The following is a 14,403-nucleotide window of genomic DNA, read 5'->3' as shown; positions in this document are numbered from 1 at the left end:
TTAAAACTGATTATTATGTACATGTATACTATAAGTATAGATACATGTAACATAGATATAATTATTTTTTTTTTACAAAATACCATCCCTGTATTGCTTTTGGGAAAAAAGAAGAAAAAGGTTTTAAGGAGTGTGTAATCTTTTGATCTGGATTATTTTGTTATTTAACATAAAGCTGTCTAAAGTAATATACATAACTGTCTTCAGTCTTGACATGTCAGCTTAGGTAAAAGGTATTAGTGGTTTGTAATATATTATTCTGCTATACATGTAATTACTAAGGTAATGGTAGTTATATACAAGAGCTGCGTGTATGCCAGGTGAAAATATCCATCCATGGATTGATTTACAAATTCACTTGTTTAAGGCTGTTTTATACAATAGCTGGACTTTTGCAACATCTTAAAATAAAATTTTCACACAAAAACACATTTTTAATGTTTAGAAGCAAATGTGTGTTGAGCAGAAGTTGGAAATGAGAAATGTTTAAACCCAGATTTCTTGGGATGTTCTTTGGAATTGGAATTTGAAGTTAGTTCAGTGGACCAAACTGAATGCATGGTAGTGTCAATGAAAGAAGTGTATACATGCTAATGGAATTGAATTCTCACAATCTGTAAGTTAGTTTCAAGCCTAATACATGCAGTTCGAAAAACTAACTGTGCATGGAATTCTGTAATTCTGTAATTCTGTAATCAGCCTTTCTAGTTTCCATGGAAACAACACAAGACAACTTGAACTACATGTATGTACACATATTAACTTCAGAAATGCGAGGACCAGTGAGTAGCATTGGATCACATACATGTATCAGACCATGCCAAGTGACATCCATATTTGCTTTGTCAAAGTTATATGTGGGGAATTCTCACGTAATAGATGTCTTCTGCTGATGGCGAGGATATAGCTCATTCCTCTCTCACCTCATTGCTGATAGTAAAACAATGTATTGGATGTCATTTCAAAAGTATGCCTTTCCTTTGTAACTGGGTGTGCTTGCACATATCTTGCATATTATTTGTAACAGAAGAAATCCACCTGTCAAACAAAGCAGATAATCTGTGACTGATCTAGTGATAAAAACATTTTAGATATTTGTGTTTTGTTTAAATGGAGTACAAGGCTGGATTCAGTATATAAGTGTGGGGTTTTTTTTTATTGTTTTTTTTTTCTATCAAAAGCAATAGCTATTAATTTGACTGATTCTCATCATGTCATAGTCAATTGATAATAATCACCACAAACAAGCTAGTGTGTGTTTCAAAACTCCAGAGAGCATTCATGTTTATTGAACACAGAACTGATACATTTTCACATGGCTAAGATGTTATCTGAATGCAGTTAATTTTCCTCTTGTGTCATCACTAAATCCAGCAGAGAATTTGTGTGTGATTTCAACTGGATAATCATGTGGATTATGTGGATTTCTTGACATACAGCACTATATGATGTATAATAGTGCCTTATGGTGTGAAGCTGTTTTTAAATCTAAACATTGCCAGGTTTTACTATATAGTATGTGTCAGTTAAAAATGTGTGTCTTGGAGAACTGATAAAACTTTTCAAAGAACAATGATAAGTCCGTCTTCCGTCTATTTTCTGAAGAGAACTCGCCCATCAACACTGCAAGGAGGTAGGACATAACAACAGAGATGTGCGTTTTGTTTCTTATACCTATCACATGTATTTGTATTTTGTTTATATGTAAGCCGTGATTACTGGCATGACCAGAGTAAGGGATAGGGGCGTTGGGGTCATGGCCATCCCAATCACACCTTTTCCCCCCTAGCCACCTTAGAGTAGGGGGCGGGACGTAGCCCAGTGGTAAAGCATTCGCTTGATGTGCGCTCGGTCTATGATCGATCCCCATTGGTGGACCCATTGGGCTATTTTTCATTCCAGCCAGTGCTCCACAACTGGTGTAACAAAGGCCATGGTATGTACTATCCTGTCTGGGATGGTGCATATAAAAGATCCCTTGTTGCTAATTGAAACGAGAAGCCCATGAATTGGCAACAGTGGGTTTCCATCTCTCAATATCTGTGTGGTCCTTAACCATATGTCTGATGACATATGATTATGTATAAAATGTGTTGAGTGTGTCATTAAATAAAACATTTCCTTCCTTAGAGTAGATGCTTTTCTTAAACAAGACTGAAAACAGACCTTGTCATTTAAAGGCATATTGTCGCAGACCACTGACCTATTTAATTGTCTGACAAAGTATTACCTGAACAACAATAATTTGATTTGTCCCTAAATGTACTTTATTCAACCATCTTCATAACTACCATACTCCATTTATTAATAACATTTTGTAAAAATAATTGAATTATGGCAATGGTCCATAATTCAAAAACTAAAATTGCCGAGAGGGATAACATGGATTTCACTCCATCACGGTTCAGTTAAGGTGATGCGATAGCTAGATTTGGTTTTCAACAATTAATGTAATTTTTATTTATTATCCATTTTTAGAGAAATAAGGTCCTTAAATCTGTATGCCTTTAAGTGGAGCTATCACACTCCTCCCTGGCTGTCACTCCTTTGAGACTAGTTCAAGGAGTAATGTTTAGCTCCATGGCATGTGAATTTATATGGTATCAGTATGGTAATGTCTTAAATGGCTCTCCATAATCTTAAGTTACTACTAAGTTAGGGGAGAAATTAATCATCACCTCAATTTATTTTCATGGCAAGGTTTGGAAAAAGGAATGCAGCACCTGTTGATATCTCCTTGTGTGTGTGTAACTCATTTTCTCATTCCTCCCTCTCTTTCTGTCTCCCCTCTCTCTCTGTCTCCCTCCCTCTCTCCCCCTCTCTCCCTCCCTCCCTCCCTCCCTCCCCTCTCTCTCTCTCTCTCTCTCTCTCTCTCTCTCTCTCTCTCTCTCTCTCTCTCTCTCCTCTCTCTCTCTCTGTGTGTATGGCTCCCTCCTGGCCTCCTCTCCCCTCCTCCTCTCTCTCTCTCTCTCTCTCTCTCTCTCTCTCTCTCTCTCTCTCTCTCTCTCTCTCTCTCTCTCTGTGTGTATGGCTCCCTCCTTCCCTCCCTCCCTCTCCCTCTCTCTCTCTCTCTCTCTCTCTCTCTCTCTCTCTCTCTCTCTCTCTCTCTCCCTCTCTCCCTCTCCCTCCCTCCTCCCCCTCTCTCTCTCTCTCTCTCTCTCTCTCTCTCTCTCTCTCTCTCTCTCTCTCTCTCTCTCTCTCTCTCTCTCTCTCCATTATTATTTCAACAAGCTTTTTAGTTGTTACTGTTATTATGTGTTGCAGAAAAAGTTCCCATTCATTACCGTAGCAACAAGAAGTTGATTTCACCATCGGCCGTCACTGGACATGACCATGGAGCTGAAGATGAGGATGAGGATCCTTCAGGGCTAAGACATCCCCACAGTGCAAACTACCCCCCAAAACAGGCCCTCAAGACGGCTCCCTTCTTACCAGGTTAGTTTGACAGATGTTGGCATACAACCACTGTTAAAGGAACAGACCCTAATTTCAACCTGTGAAAATTAACACTAAGTTCAGTTAATCAACAAGCCTGTAACACATTTGGATGAAGTTACAATTGAGTGAAACATGAGTCTGTGACTTTGAAATGGTAAAATACCCTCTAAAAATAGACTAAAACTTCACTCCATAACTGTTACTTCTCAAACACACATGCATTTTTAAATATATGAGAAATGCATTTCGAATGTATGGAAATGGATAATCTAAACAATAAAATCTAAGTAAAGTATGATTTCAGTTAATAAAAACTGCTCTAGTAGTAAACAATATGACTTAGTGTTTAAAAACTAGTGTATGTCCCTTTAACACGCATTGCTTCTACACCATTACAAACTATTTTATTAATTTCATTATTAAGATTCAAGCATGCTGTCCTAGGCATAGACCTCAGCAATCTGGGATTTCTGTTCAGGACAATGAATGACTGGTTGTTTGTAGCTAGTGTTTATAAAATTTGAAAGGTGATCATCACTCATTTATTTGTTTATTTATTTATTTATTTAATTTTAAACATGTACTAAAATATAAAAGTCTGTGCATGGTTTAACGGTCGCATTTATTGTACAGTGCTTGCCTGAGGGTCTAAGGATCAAATTCCCATCCTCTGATTGTGTTGTCTCCCATTCCAACCAGTGTTCCATGACTGGTGTATCAAAGGCCATATTCTGTGCTATTTTATGGAAAGTGCATATAAAATATCTCTTGCTGCTATTAGAAAAATGCAATGCATTTTCTTCAGGTTTTTTTTAATAACACCACTAGAGCACATTGATTTATTAATCATCGGCTACCGGATGTCTTACATTTGGTAATTCTGACATATAGTCTTATAGAGGAAACCCGCTAAATTTTTCCATTAGTAGCAAACATCATACCACAGACAGGATAACACATATCACAGCCTTTGATATACCAGTGATGGTGCACTGGCCTGAATGAGAAATAGCCCAATGGGCCCACCGACAGGGATCAATCTCACACTGACCACACATCAGGCGAGCTCTTTACCACTGGGCTATGTCCTGCCTTGCATTTCCTTTAAAGACTGTATGTCAGAATTACCAACTATTCCACATTCAATTTTCTCAGTGATTAAACAGAAAAACGTTTTATTATAAAAATTAATTATTAAATACACAAACTTGTTATGAGAATGTGCCTGTGACTTAAAAATAAATAGCTTCATAAATGTGGTCCCTTAAAATCCATTGACTAAACATTGTGCCAATGACCACATACATTTCCTTTTTTTTTCTGTTTTATGATATGGCGGACTTAATTTTTAAGATAATTAATCAAGCAGTATTATATTTGTCTGTTGAAATTGGTGATTATTATAAGACTCCATCATATGTGGTCATGTGGGATAGAAAAAGTACACCCGAGGTGTTGGAAATTACCTGCGATGAGGCTTGCCGAGTCCCATAGTCAAAATGTTCACCACCGAGGATGTACTTTTTCTATCCCACATGGCCGCATATGATGGCGTTTTTTTCTCTTATTTATTTGGTAAATAAACCATTATTTTACAAAGATGGCTGAACAAGTAACTTTTTTATTTAATAATTTTATCATGAATAAACTACACTATCGTATTTGCCATGTTTGTTTCATGTGTTAAATAAAATTTAACACTACAAATTAACAAGATAGCTTTTATTATGAAGGTTTTAATTACAAAATATCAATGTAAAACTGTGTCTAATGACCTCACTTCACCATCTGACATTAGTGCACATTGATTAATAAATCATAAGCTAAATTGGATTTCAAACATTCGCTAATTGTAAGAAAACCCACTACATTTTTCCATTAGCAGCTATCCATGAATCATTTCATATGTACTTTCCCACAGCCAAGACAGCACACACCATGGCATTCTCATCAATGACATCATATTAAATGCAAGCAGTTGATATCCAAAGTAGGGGTGGGCGAGACATAGCCCAGTAGTAAAGCGCTCACTTGATGCACGTTTGGTTTGAGATTGATCCCCGTCAGTGGCCCATTGGGCTATTTCTCGCTCCAGCCAGTGCTCCACGACTGGTACATCAAAGGTCGTGGTATGTGCTATCCTGTCTATGGGATGATGCATATAAAAGATCCATTGCTGATAAGCGAAAAGAGTAGCCCATGAAGTGGCGACAGCAGGTTTCCTCCCTCAATATCTGTGTGGTCCTTAACTATATGTCCGACGCCATATAACTGTAAATAAAATAGGTTGAGTGCATCGTTAAATAAACCATTTCCTTCCTTCCGAAGTAGGATAGAAATTTCTTACCTACATGTAGCTTTTTTTCATGGGGTAGCTCTGTCCAATAGACATGTACCTGAGGATGAGAGATTTTTCTTTTTCATTCTCAGGAGACAAGGTGATATTTGCTGAGAGTCCGTCGGCGCCAGGAGTTCCTGTTGTGTATCGGACTCCAGAAGAACGAGCAGCCAATCCTGACAGACTTAACCTAGACAGGTAAACTACTAGTTGCACTTGAAAAATATATATAATCAACACATTTCTCTACAGTCTCTCATTTGAAGTGATATTGTGTGTGTGTGTGTGGGGGGGGGGGGGGGGGGTCTTTTGGTTTGGTTTAATTAATGATTTTAAATTAAGAATTTTTAAAAATCAACCCATAAATCATCACCCTATTTTTATTTTTTTATTTACTTCCTTTTTTAAACAGTAGCTTAACAAAAGAAAAAAAAGAAACTAGTTTGGTTTGTTTAATGACATCACTAGATCACATTGATTCATTAATCATCGGCTATTGGGTGTCAAACATTTGGTAATTTTGACATATAGTCATCAGAGGAAACCCGCTACATTTTTTTTAATGCAGCAAGGGATCTTTTGTATGCACTTTCCCACAGACAGGATAGCACATACCACGACCTTTGAAGTGCATATCATCAACTATGACTGGAGCTATATGGTCATGCAAGCAAAATACCTAATGTTGACTTGATCGACAGAAATTAACTATAAAGGCTGAGTGCTGGTCATAGGCCAGGGAAAGAACATTTCTGTAACAAGAGATGGGTTTTTTTTAAAGCGTAAACTTCACTTATATAACATTTGAATGAGACCAGGGCCCGTGCTTATAAAACTTTTAGAGTCCAGACTCAATTTCAAATGACGTCATACACACACAATTTGTATAGTGTTGCCATGACGTTAGCGTCTCAGACTCTATTAGAGTCTCGAGTCTAGACTCTGAAAGTTTTATAAGCACCAGGCCAGAACGCTGAGCATATTGTTTAGCTATTGTTTGTAATCATTATTGTTAACAGGAAGGAACTCCACATGTATGCAATTTAAATTCAACCAGAACTTACTGTTATACTGTTATATTGTTTCAATGTAGTTTGTTTATTCTCTTCCAACAGGCTGAACGTTCACATAATATGTCAAATTTAACTAAGACCAGGACCTGTGCTTATCAAAATTTAGAGTGTATATACTCAAATGTCTAATGATGTCTCACACATACAATTGTATGGCGTTGCCATGACGTTAAATACAAATGTATAGACTCTAAAAGTTTTATAAGCAGTTTGGATTTTTAGGGGTTTTTTTAACGACACAACTGGAGCACATTGTTTAATTAATCATCGGCTATTGGACATTTGGTAATTATAATTCGTAATCATTAGAGGAAACCCGCTACATTTTTCTTAATGCAGCAAGGGATCTTTTATTTGCAATTTTCGACAGACAGGAAAGCACATACCACGGCTTTTGTCCATTTGTGCTGCACTGGTTGGAACGAGAAAAAAAAAATCAGCAGAACGGATCCACCTAGGTGGATCGATCCTATGACGCAAGCACCTTGAGAGAGAACTCAACTGACTGAGTTAAAGCCCGCCCCAATAAGCATTGAGCCAGAACTCACTGGTATACTATTTGACTATAATTTCTTTTTCTGTTTTCATTTTGTTTCTTGCCAAGTCTAGTGTAAGCAGTTGAAAACCCCCAACTATTTTATGATTTTTGGAGCCAAGGCATGAAATTCTGTAACCCAACATTTCTAATTTCAGTGGAAACAGAGAAAACAATTTTAACTACTTGTATACGCAAATTAACTATACTTTTTGACTATAATTTCTTCTTCTGTTTTCTGTTTGTGTGTGTAGGCGGAAGCTGCACGTGTGTCCGATCCTGGAGGGCGAGGAACAGCTGCGGCTGCTGAACTACCAGCACAACCAGATCTCACGCATCCAGTACCTGGGCACACTCAAACGCCTCATCTTCCTCGACCTCTACGACAACAACATCGACGAGATCAATGGACTGAGTGCACTCCGGTCTCTCCGCGTCCTCATGCTCGGCAAAAACAGGTAACAACCGGTTAAAAAGTGGGTTTTTTTTTTTTTTTTTTTTTTTTTTTTTTTTTTTTGGACTCGTCTTTAGAAAGTAAAAAGGTGTTAATTTTCCAATGGTGGCGAGAATGGCAGTGGTGACTGCATCAATTTGTGTGTTAAAGTTTAATGTTGAAGTTTAGTGTTTAAATCAGTTTCTTACTAGCAATAAGTGCTAGGTTAGTGAAACTTGGATTATATAGCTACACCTATCACAATGCACTAAAAACGTTTATGGTAGGCTAGACATAAAATTTTGCAGAATATTTATTTATTTTTCTAAAAATATTTTTCTCTCCATACATTTTTTTTAATTTGACTTCACACCAAATACATGTATATTCTAAACCTCCCCTTTTCCCCTAACCAGAAGTCTATTCGAAAGATCTCAGCTGACAATCAGATGGCTGCAATCTGAAGGCATCTACTTCTGGTCATGTGGCTATGCTCTTCCTCTTTTCTCATTTGCTTTTATAGTTTAGACACAATTTTAACTGTTCCCCTTTTTATCCAGATCATTTTGTCTTTTGGCTCTGGTTTGGACTGTATTCATGTTAAGAGGTAAAAATGCCATTATTATAGCAATTTTTTGTTTTATTAATAAATTTCGTTAAGTGGCGGAAGTGTGCAATATATATATATTTGTTTTTCAATTACATACCATGTGTATATAAAGGACATGACTAATGGTAGTACTAAACCAAATAACCTCCGGCTGAGTCAAAATTCGAGATCTATCAAAGTTTTGATAGAGAAGTTAACACCACAAGTCCTGTGATCAGGGCCGGATTTAGACCTTGGGGGGCCTGGGGCAGAGGCCCAGGGCACTTTAGGTTCGGGGCCCCTCAACATACAAATTAAATTACATGACAAATAAAAAAATGAACTAATTTTATAATTATTAAATTTGTTTATGAAGAAAGTCCTTAGTCTAGGGGGCCCCTCTAGTAGGGAGACCAGGGGCAATTGTAAAGGAAGTCCTTAGTCTAGGGGGCCCCTCTAGCAGGGAGACCAGGGGCAATTGTAAAGGAAGTCCTTAGTCTAGGGGGCCCCTCTAGCAGGGAGACCAGGGGCAATTGTAAAGGAAGTCCTTAGTCTAGGGGGCCCCTCTAGCAGGGAGACCAGGGGCAATTGTAAAGGAAGTCCTTAGTCTAGGGGGCCCCTCTAGCAGGGAGACCAGGGGCAATTGTAAAGGAAGTCCTTAGTCTAGGGGGCCCCTCTAGCAGGGAGACCAGGGGCAATTGTAAAGGAAGTCCTTAGTCTAGGGGGCCCCTCTAGCAGGGAGACCAGGGGCAATTGTAAAGGAAGTCCTTAGTCTAGGGGGCCCCTCTAGCAGGGAGACCAGGCGCAATTGTAAAGGAAGTCCTTAGTCTAGAGGGCCCCTCTAGCAGGGAGACCAGGGGCAATTGTAAAGGAAGTCCTTAGTCTAGGGGGCCCCTCTAGCAGGGAGACCAGGGGCAATTGCCGCATTTGCCCCCTTATAAATCTGGCACAGCCTGTAATTGGTGATAAACGTGTGTTGGTTTTTTAAAAAAATTAGTTTCATCTGCACAAAAAAAAAATGCAATTTTATTTTATCTAGTACCACTGTTAAGTAACCTTGTACTTGAAACATATATGGGGTACCTGTAAAAAAAAGTGCAAAAATTTTGTGTGAAACTAGGGGTGTTGTAAAAACATCTGGTTATACCGAAAATGAGCCATGAAAGGTACCATTTTCTGCAGTTAATACTTAAGGTACCATTTTCTGCAGTTAATACTTTGAGGTAGGGATTGTAGTACTGATATTTATGGTTCATAGTTTGGTTGATATACATGTATTGCATATAGTGTTTTTAAACACAAACGTTAACATGGTCACCTATGGGATTTTATTTGGTATAGTACAACCTACATTGTATAATACAATGAATGGGTCTACATGCACTTGTAGTCTTTATGTTATTTAAATGTGACTTTATGTTGTTAATATTTTTCAGAATAAAGAAGATCGAAAATCTGGATAGTTTAAGTAAACTGGATGTACTTGACCTTCATGGAAACCAGGTACAGGACAGTTATGAGGTTTAAGTTTATGTCAGGTGACCCCATAAAAAACTTAAATCTCTTTATAATAATCTTAAATATTAGCATTCTATCATGTAATTGCTTTCACTTATTGTATGTTCATATTCAGAATTTGAGGAGACCATCATGGTGAAAAAAACAACAACTCCAAAACCCATAAAACCCACACAGTCGTATACAAGTAGTCTGATAGAAAAATTTTGTATGAAATTTGATGAGTCCACTTGAAAAGTAACCTACATATACAGGGCTAACTCTGGGTGATCAGAACATTTCACCAAATCATTTATTTAAACATTAAAAAATTACAAACACCCAGATATTTTCTAATAAAATAACAAATATTACATAAAACTTATTCGCCAAATTAAAACAAAAAGTTTGCCAATTGTTTCTAAAATTGACAATTGGTGATGTTGGCGAGTGCCAGAGCTAGCCCTGGTATAGCTCCACCATCTTGACCACAACTAGCAGAGTTACTTCTATTTCTAGGCGTTCAGTTGTATCATTTATAAACTATAAGAGGTCTACTTTAAATATATTGTGCAGTCCTAAAAGGGTGGCCAGAGTTAGTTGCGAGTTGAACAAAATGGAGGACAAGACCTTGGGTTAAACCACCAAGATGAAAACAATCATTACATTCAATTAGAATTCCATTACATCAAAATTGGTTTTATGGTCATATAGAGAAAATACAAATTAAAGTAAAAGAATAATCATTTTAGCAGTCCTATTTTGTATTTACAAAAAAAACCCAAAACATAAGTAGTAGCAGAAAAGAATATGCTTTCCTCCATGGAAAGAAAGTATCACGATTCTAATGTTATGATTACAGGTAAAGAAGTTGGCTAATATGTAGTCACAATGAGGTGGTGCAAATACATGTATCTTGAGTAGTCAGCAGTCCTCTGGTTTCAGTTGTGTGAATTGTAGGATTGTGCACTCGCTGTGAACACATTGGGTGTTTCCCTCTTAACCAGTGCCCTATGACTTTCAATTAAAGGCCATGGCTTAAACTGACCCGTCTGTGGTTAAGTTCATATATACATGTACCCGGTATTGAAAAAATGTAGCAGGTTTCCTCACAAGGCTACATGTCAGAATTATTAAATGTTTAACATCCAATAGTTGATGATTATTTGATCAATGTCCACTATTGACATCATTAAATAAAAATTTGTTTTGTTTAACGACACCATTAGAGCTCATTGATTTATTAATCATCGGCTATTGGATGTCAAACATTTGGTCGTTTTGACGTCTAGTCTTAGAGAGGAAACCCATTACAGGTTTTCATTATGCACCATCCGACAGGCAGAATAGCACAAACCACAGCCTTTGATATACCAGTACTGTTGCACTGGCTGGAACGAGAAATAGCCCAATGGGCCCACTGACAGGGATCGATCCTAGACTGACTGTGCATCAAGCAAACACTTTACCACTGGGCTACATCCCACCCTCATTAAACAAATTGATTATATTATTTTATTTTTATATATTTTTAATTTGTCGTGACAGATCAGTGTGATAGAGAATCTGAACCACCTGATGGAGCTGCGTGTGTTGAATCTGGCTGGTAACAACATCCGCGAAGTCGACAACCTCACCGGCATGGACGCACTCGCCGAACTCAACCTGCGGCGCAATCGAATACGAGTCGTCGTAAGTCACTTGATCTTGTCGTATCATCTTGCTCTCACTCCCTACACCCATCACTCTTCTTAAAGGTTTCTTTTTACTTCTTTTTAAAAATTTAAAAATGATTTGAGTGGCTTAATTATCTTCTTATTCCCCCTCCCATCCTATTCTTAGAAGCTTTTCTTCCAGATGTATGTTGTGTCAAGTGATTTAAGTAAGGTTATTTTCTCCACTGCACTCTCGTTAAAAATGATTTTGCAGATGGCCATTATGGTTAATGATTTTAGTGTCCTCTTGCCACCATCCCCATAACACTCCTGAGATATGTTCTTGTAAATGGCTACTGTGATAAAGAAAGAAAGAAATGTTTTATTTAACGACTTGCTCAACACATTTTATTTATGGTTATATGGCGTCAGACATACGGTTAAGGACCACACAGATATTGAGAGAGGAAACCCTCTGTCGCCACTTCATGGGCTACTCTTTTCAATTAGCAGCAAGGATCTTTTATATGCACCATCCCACAGACAGGATAGTACATATCACAGCCTTTGTTACACCAGTTGTGGAGCACTGGCTGGAATGAGAAGTAGCCCAATGGTTCCACCAACGGGGATCTATCCTGGACTGACCACGCATCGAGCAAACGATTTACCACTGGACTATGTCCCACCCCCCTATTGTGATAAGTGAATACAGTTTGCCTGTCTCTTCACCCACTTCTATCACAAGCACTTTTTGGAAATGTTTTTACAGATTCTTATTGTAATAAATGACTTGAGTTGGCAACACTGTTGTCCTAAACAGTTGTATTGAACAATTTCATTGTGTGCAAGAGAATTTAACACACAACCATAGCAGTCATGTAATAAGGTCTTAAATATTAGAAACCATGATACAGGCTTCAAATTTGGCAAATTGTAGGTCAAGGCCATTCCATTTGGCCTATACTGATGAAGATTTGTTTTTGGACATTGTGGCCAGAAAGCAGGCAACAAAGCAAACGTCAACAAATGTCTCAATATAAGACATCAGCATCCATTCAAAATAAAGAAGTGTGAACCATTTCATGTTCTCATAATAAAAGAATAGGCAGGACATAGTGCAGTGGTACAGCACTCGCTTGATATGCAGTCGGTTTGGGATCAATCCCAGTTGGTGGGCCCATTGGGCTATTTCTTATTCCAGCCAGTGCATCACGACTGATATATCAAAGGCTGTGGTATGTGCTATCTTGTCTGTGGGATGGTGCATATAAAAGATCCCTTGCTACTAATGGAAAAAAATGTAGCGGGTTTCCTCTCTAAGACTATGTCAAAATTACCAAATGTTTGACATCCAATAGCCAATGATTAATAAATCAATGTGCTCTAGTGGTGTCGTCAAATAAAACAAACTTTAATCTTCATAATAAAACAACTTACAGGAGTTGTGTTTGAGTATGATGACTAATTATACTAACATGCAGAATGAGTCGCAGGCAATTTGGTTGTAAGACGTTTTAATTATTATAGCATTGGAGCATACATGTATATGACTAGGGCATTTCTACAATTTGTTGCCAATCCGCTGTTAAATTCAAGCCCTGATTATGATGCATAAAGTTATGCTTGTTGACATTTTCATTAAATTTTTAATATGTTACTGAAAGGTGCTATCAACACTGTAGTTTTTTTGGTGTTTTTTTATTAATTTTGATTTATTGTTGGGTTTTTTATTGTTGTTTTTTTCAGATGGATATTGATTCATTACCAAATCTTCAGAGGCTGTTCCTCAGTTTCAATGAAATTTCAAGGTGAGAATTAAGAATGTGTAGAACTCTTTAGTTGTTGTGTTTGCCGTTGTTCTACATCTAGTGTTGGAAAATGAAATTTTGTCATTAAAGCCTATAAATAACTTTTGTTGGACAAAACATTTAAAATGTTTTTGTTTTCTCAATAGTATTTCATTTCTTCGTGAATCATTAGAGCACCAAAGACCATAGAACTAGAAGGAAAGTCACTCTGTTTTATCCTTGATTGTACGTAATCATGAAAACATTGTAAATTTATGTCTGCGACTAGTTGTTTTTCTCTCCTAGCAGTTTTACCAGTCATATGTTTATATGTGTTTGGAATCTATTTCTCACAGAAAATGACATCATTACGGAAGATGGAGCATTTTATTGGCAAAAGAAAACGAAATATGTGTATTTTAAACTATATTTGGTTTATTGTTAATAGTAACAAGAACTGTGGTTTAGTCGTAGATTTACCTTTACATGCAAAACTAGGATGACAATGTTTTGTGAATTTGGGCCCTGTTGGTCAAATAGTTTGAATGAGCAATGTTCGATAAATACGATTAATAGGAACATCACTTCGTGTATCATTCATATTATTATTCTATACTGTGATTGAGTAGGATCAAAGACACTACACTGTACAGTCGGGTCATGTTTTGGTAGAGGCTGTGTGTCATCTGAGTGCATAGCATCCTTCATTATCAGAACCAAACATAGCATTATGAAAACTCTTAGGTCTCACTACACAGTTGACTTCCGGGTGAGAGTTCATTCATCGCGGTCCACTATAGTTCCTAATTGTGACACATGTTAGGGTTCATTTATTCCCTTCCAGGAAATGGTGAAGAATTAAAACAATGTGTGTGTTTAATGGTAAGCGTTCTGGCTGTATTTTGCCCATGTTATTTTGTAATATTATTCATTGACCTTTTGGGACATGGGTGTATAGCGCAGGAGACATCCGGAATGAATCGGTTAATGAACCACCTGTTCGGACAGGTACTACAGCCTGATGCTGTCATATAGCAAAAAAACTGAGACGGAAA

The 14,403-nt window shown here is 37.4% G+C and overlaps 1 protein-coding gene across 6 annotated transcripts in view; it reads left to right on the top strand.

The window, feature by feature from the left end:
* The window catches only part of LOC121382572 (leucine-rich repeat-containing protein 49-like), a 71,174-nt gene that overhangs the window by 29,199 nt on the left and 27,572 nt on the right, over positions 1-14,403 (top strand). For 5 of the 6 annotated variants that reach the window (XM_041512058.1, XM_041512051.1, XM_041512074.1 and 2 more), the window contains 6 exons: positions 3,265-3,435; positions 5,869-5,974; positions 7,639-7,842; positions 9,843-9,909; positions 11,452-11,595; positions 13,308-13,369. In XM_041512058.1, coding sequence (XP_041367992.1) covers positions 3,265-3,435; positions 5,869-5,974; positions 7,639-7,842; positions 9,843-9,909; positions 11,452-11,595; positions 13,308-13,369 — 754 coding nt within the window. Of the gene's footprint in view, positions 1-1,540; positions 1,634-3,264; positions 3,436-5,868; positions 5,975-7,638; positions 7,843-9,842; positions 9,910-11,451; positions 11,596-13,307; positions 13,370-14,403 lie in introns of those variants that run through there. The other variant, XM_041512082.1, reaches the window with a different exon arrangement.

The sequence above is a fragment of the Gigantopelta aegis genome, chromosome 2 (assembly GCF_016097555.1).
Source record: "Gigantopelta aegis isolate Gae_Host chromosome 2, Gae_host_genome, whole genome shotgun sequence".
NCBI lineage: Eukaryota > Metazoa > Mollusca > Gastropoda > Neomphalida > Peltospiridae > Gigantopelta > Gigantopelta aegis.
The sequence above is the reverse complement of the archived record's forward strand: the minus strand, read 5'-3'. Positions and strand labels throughout refer to the sequence as shown.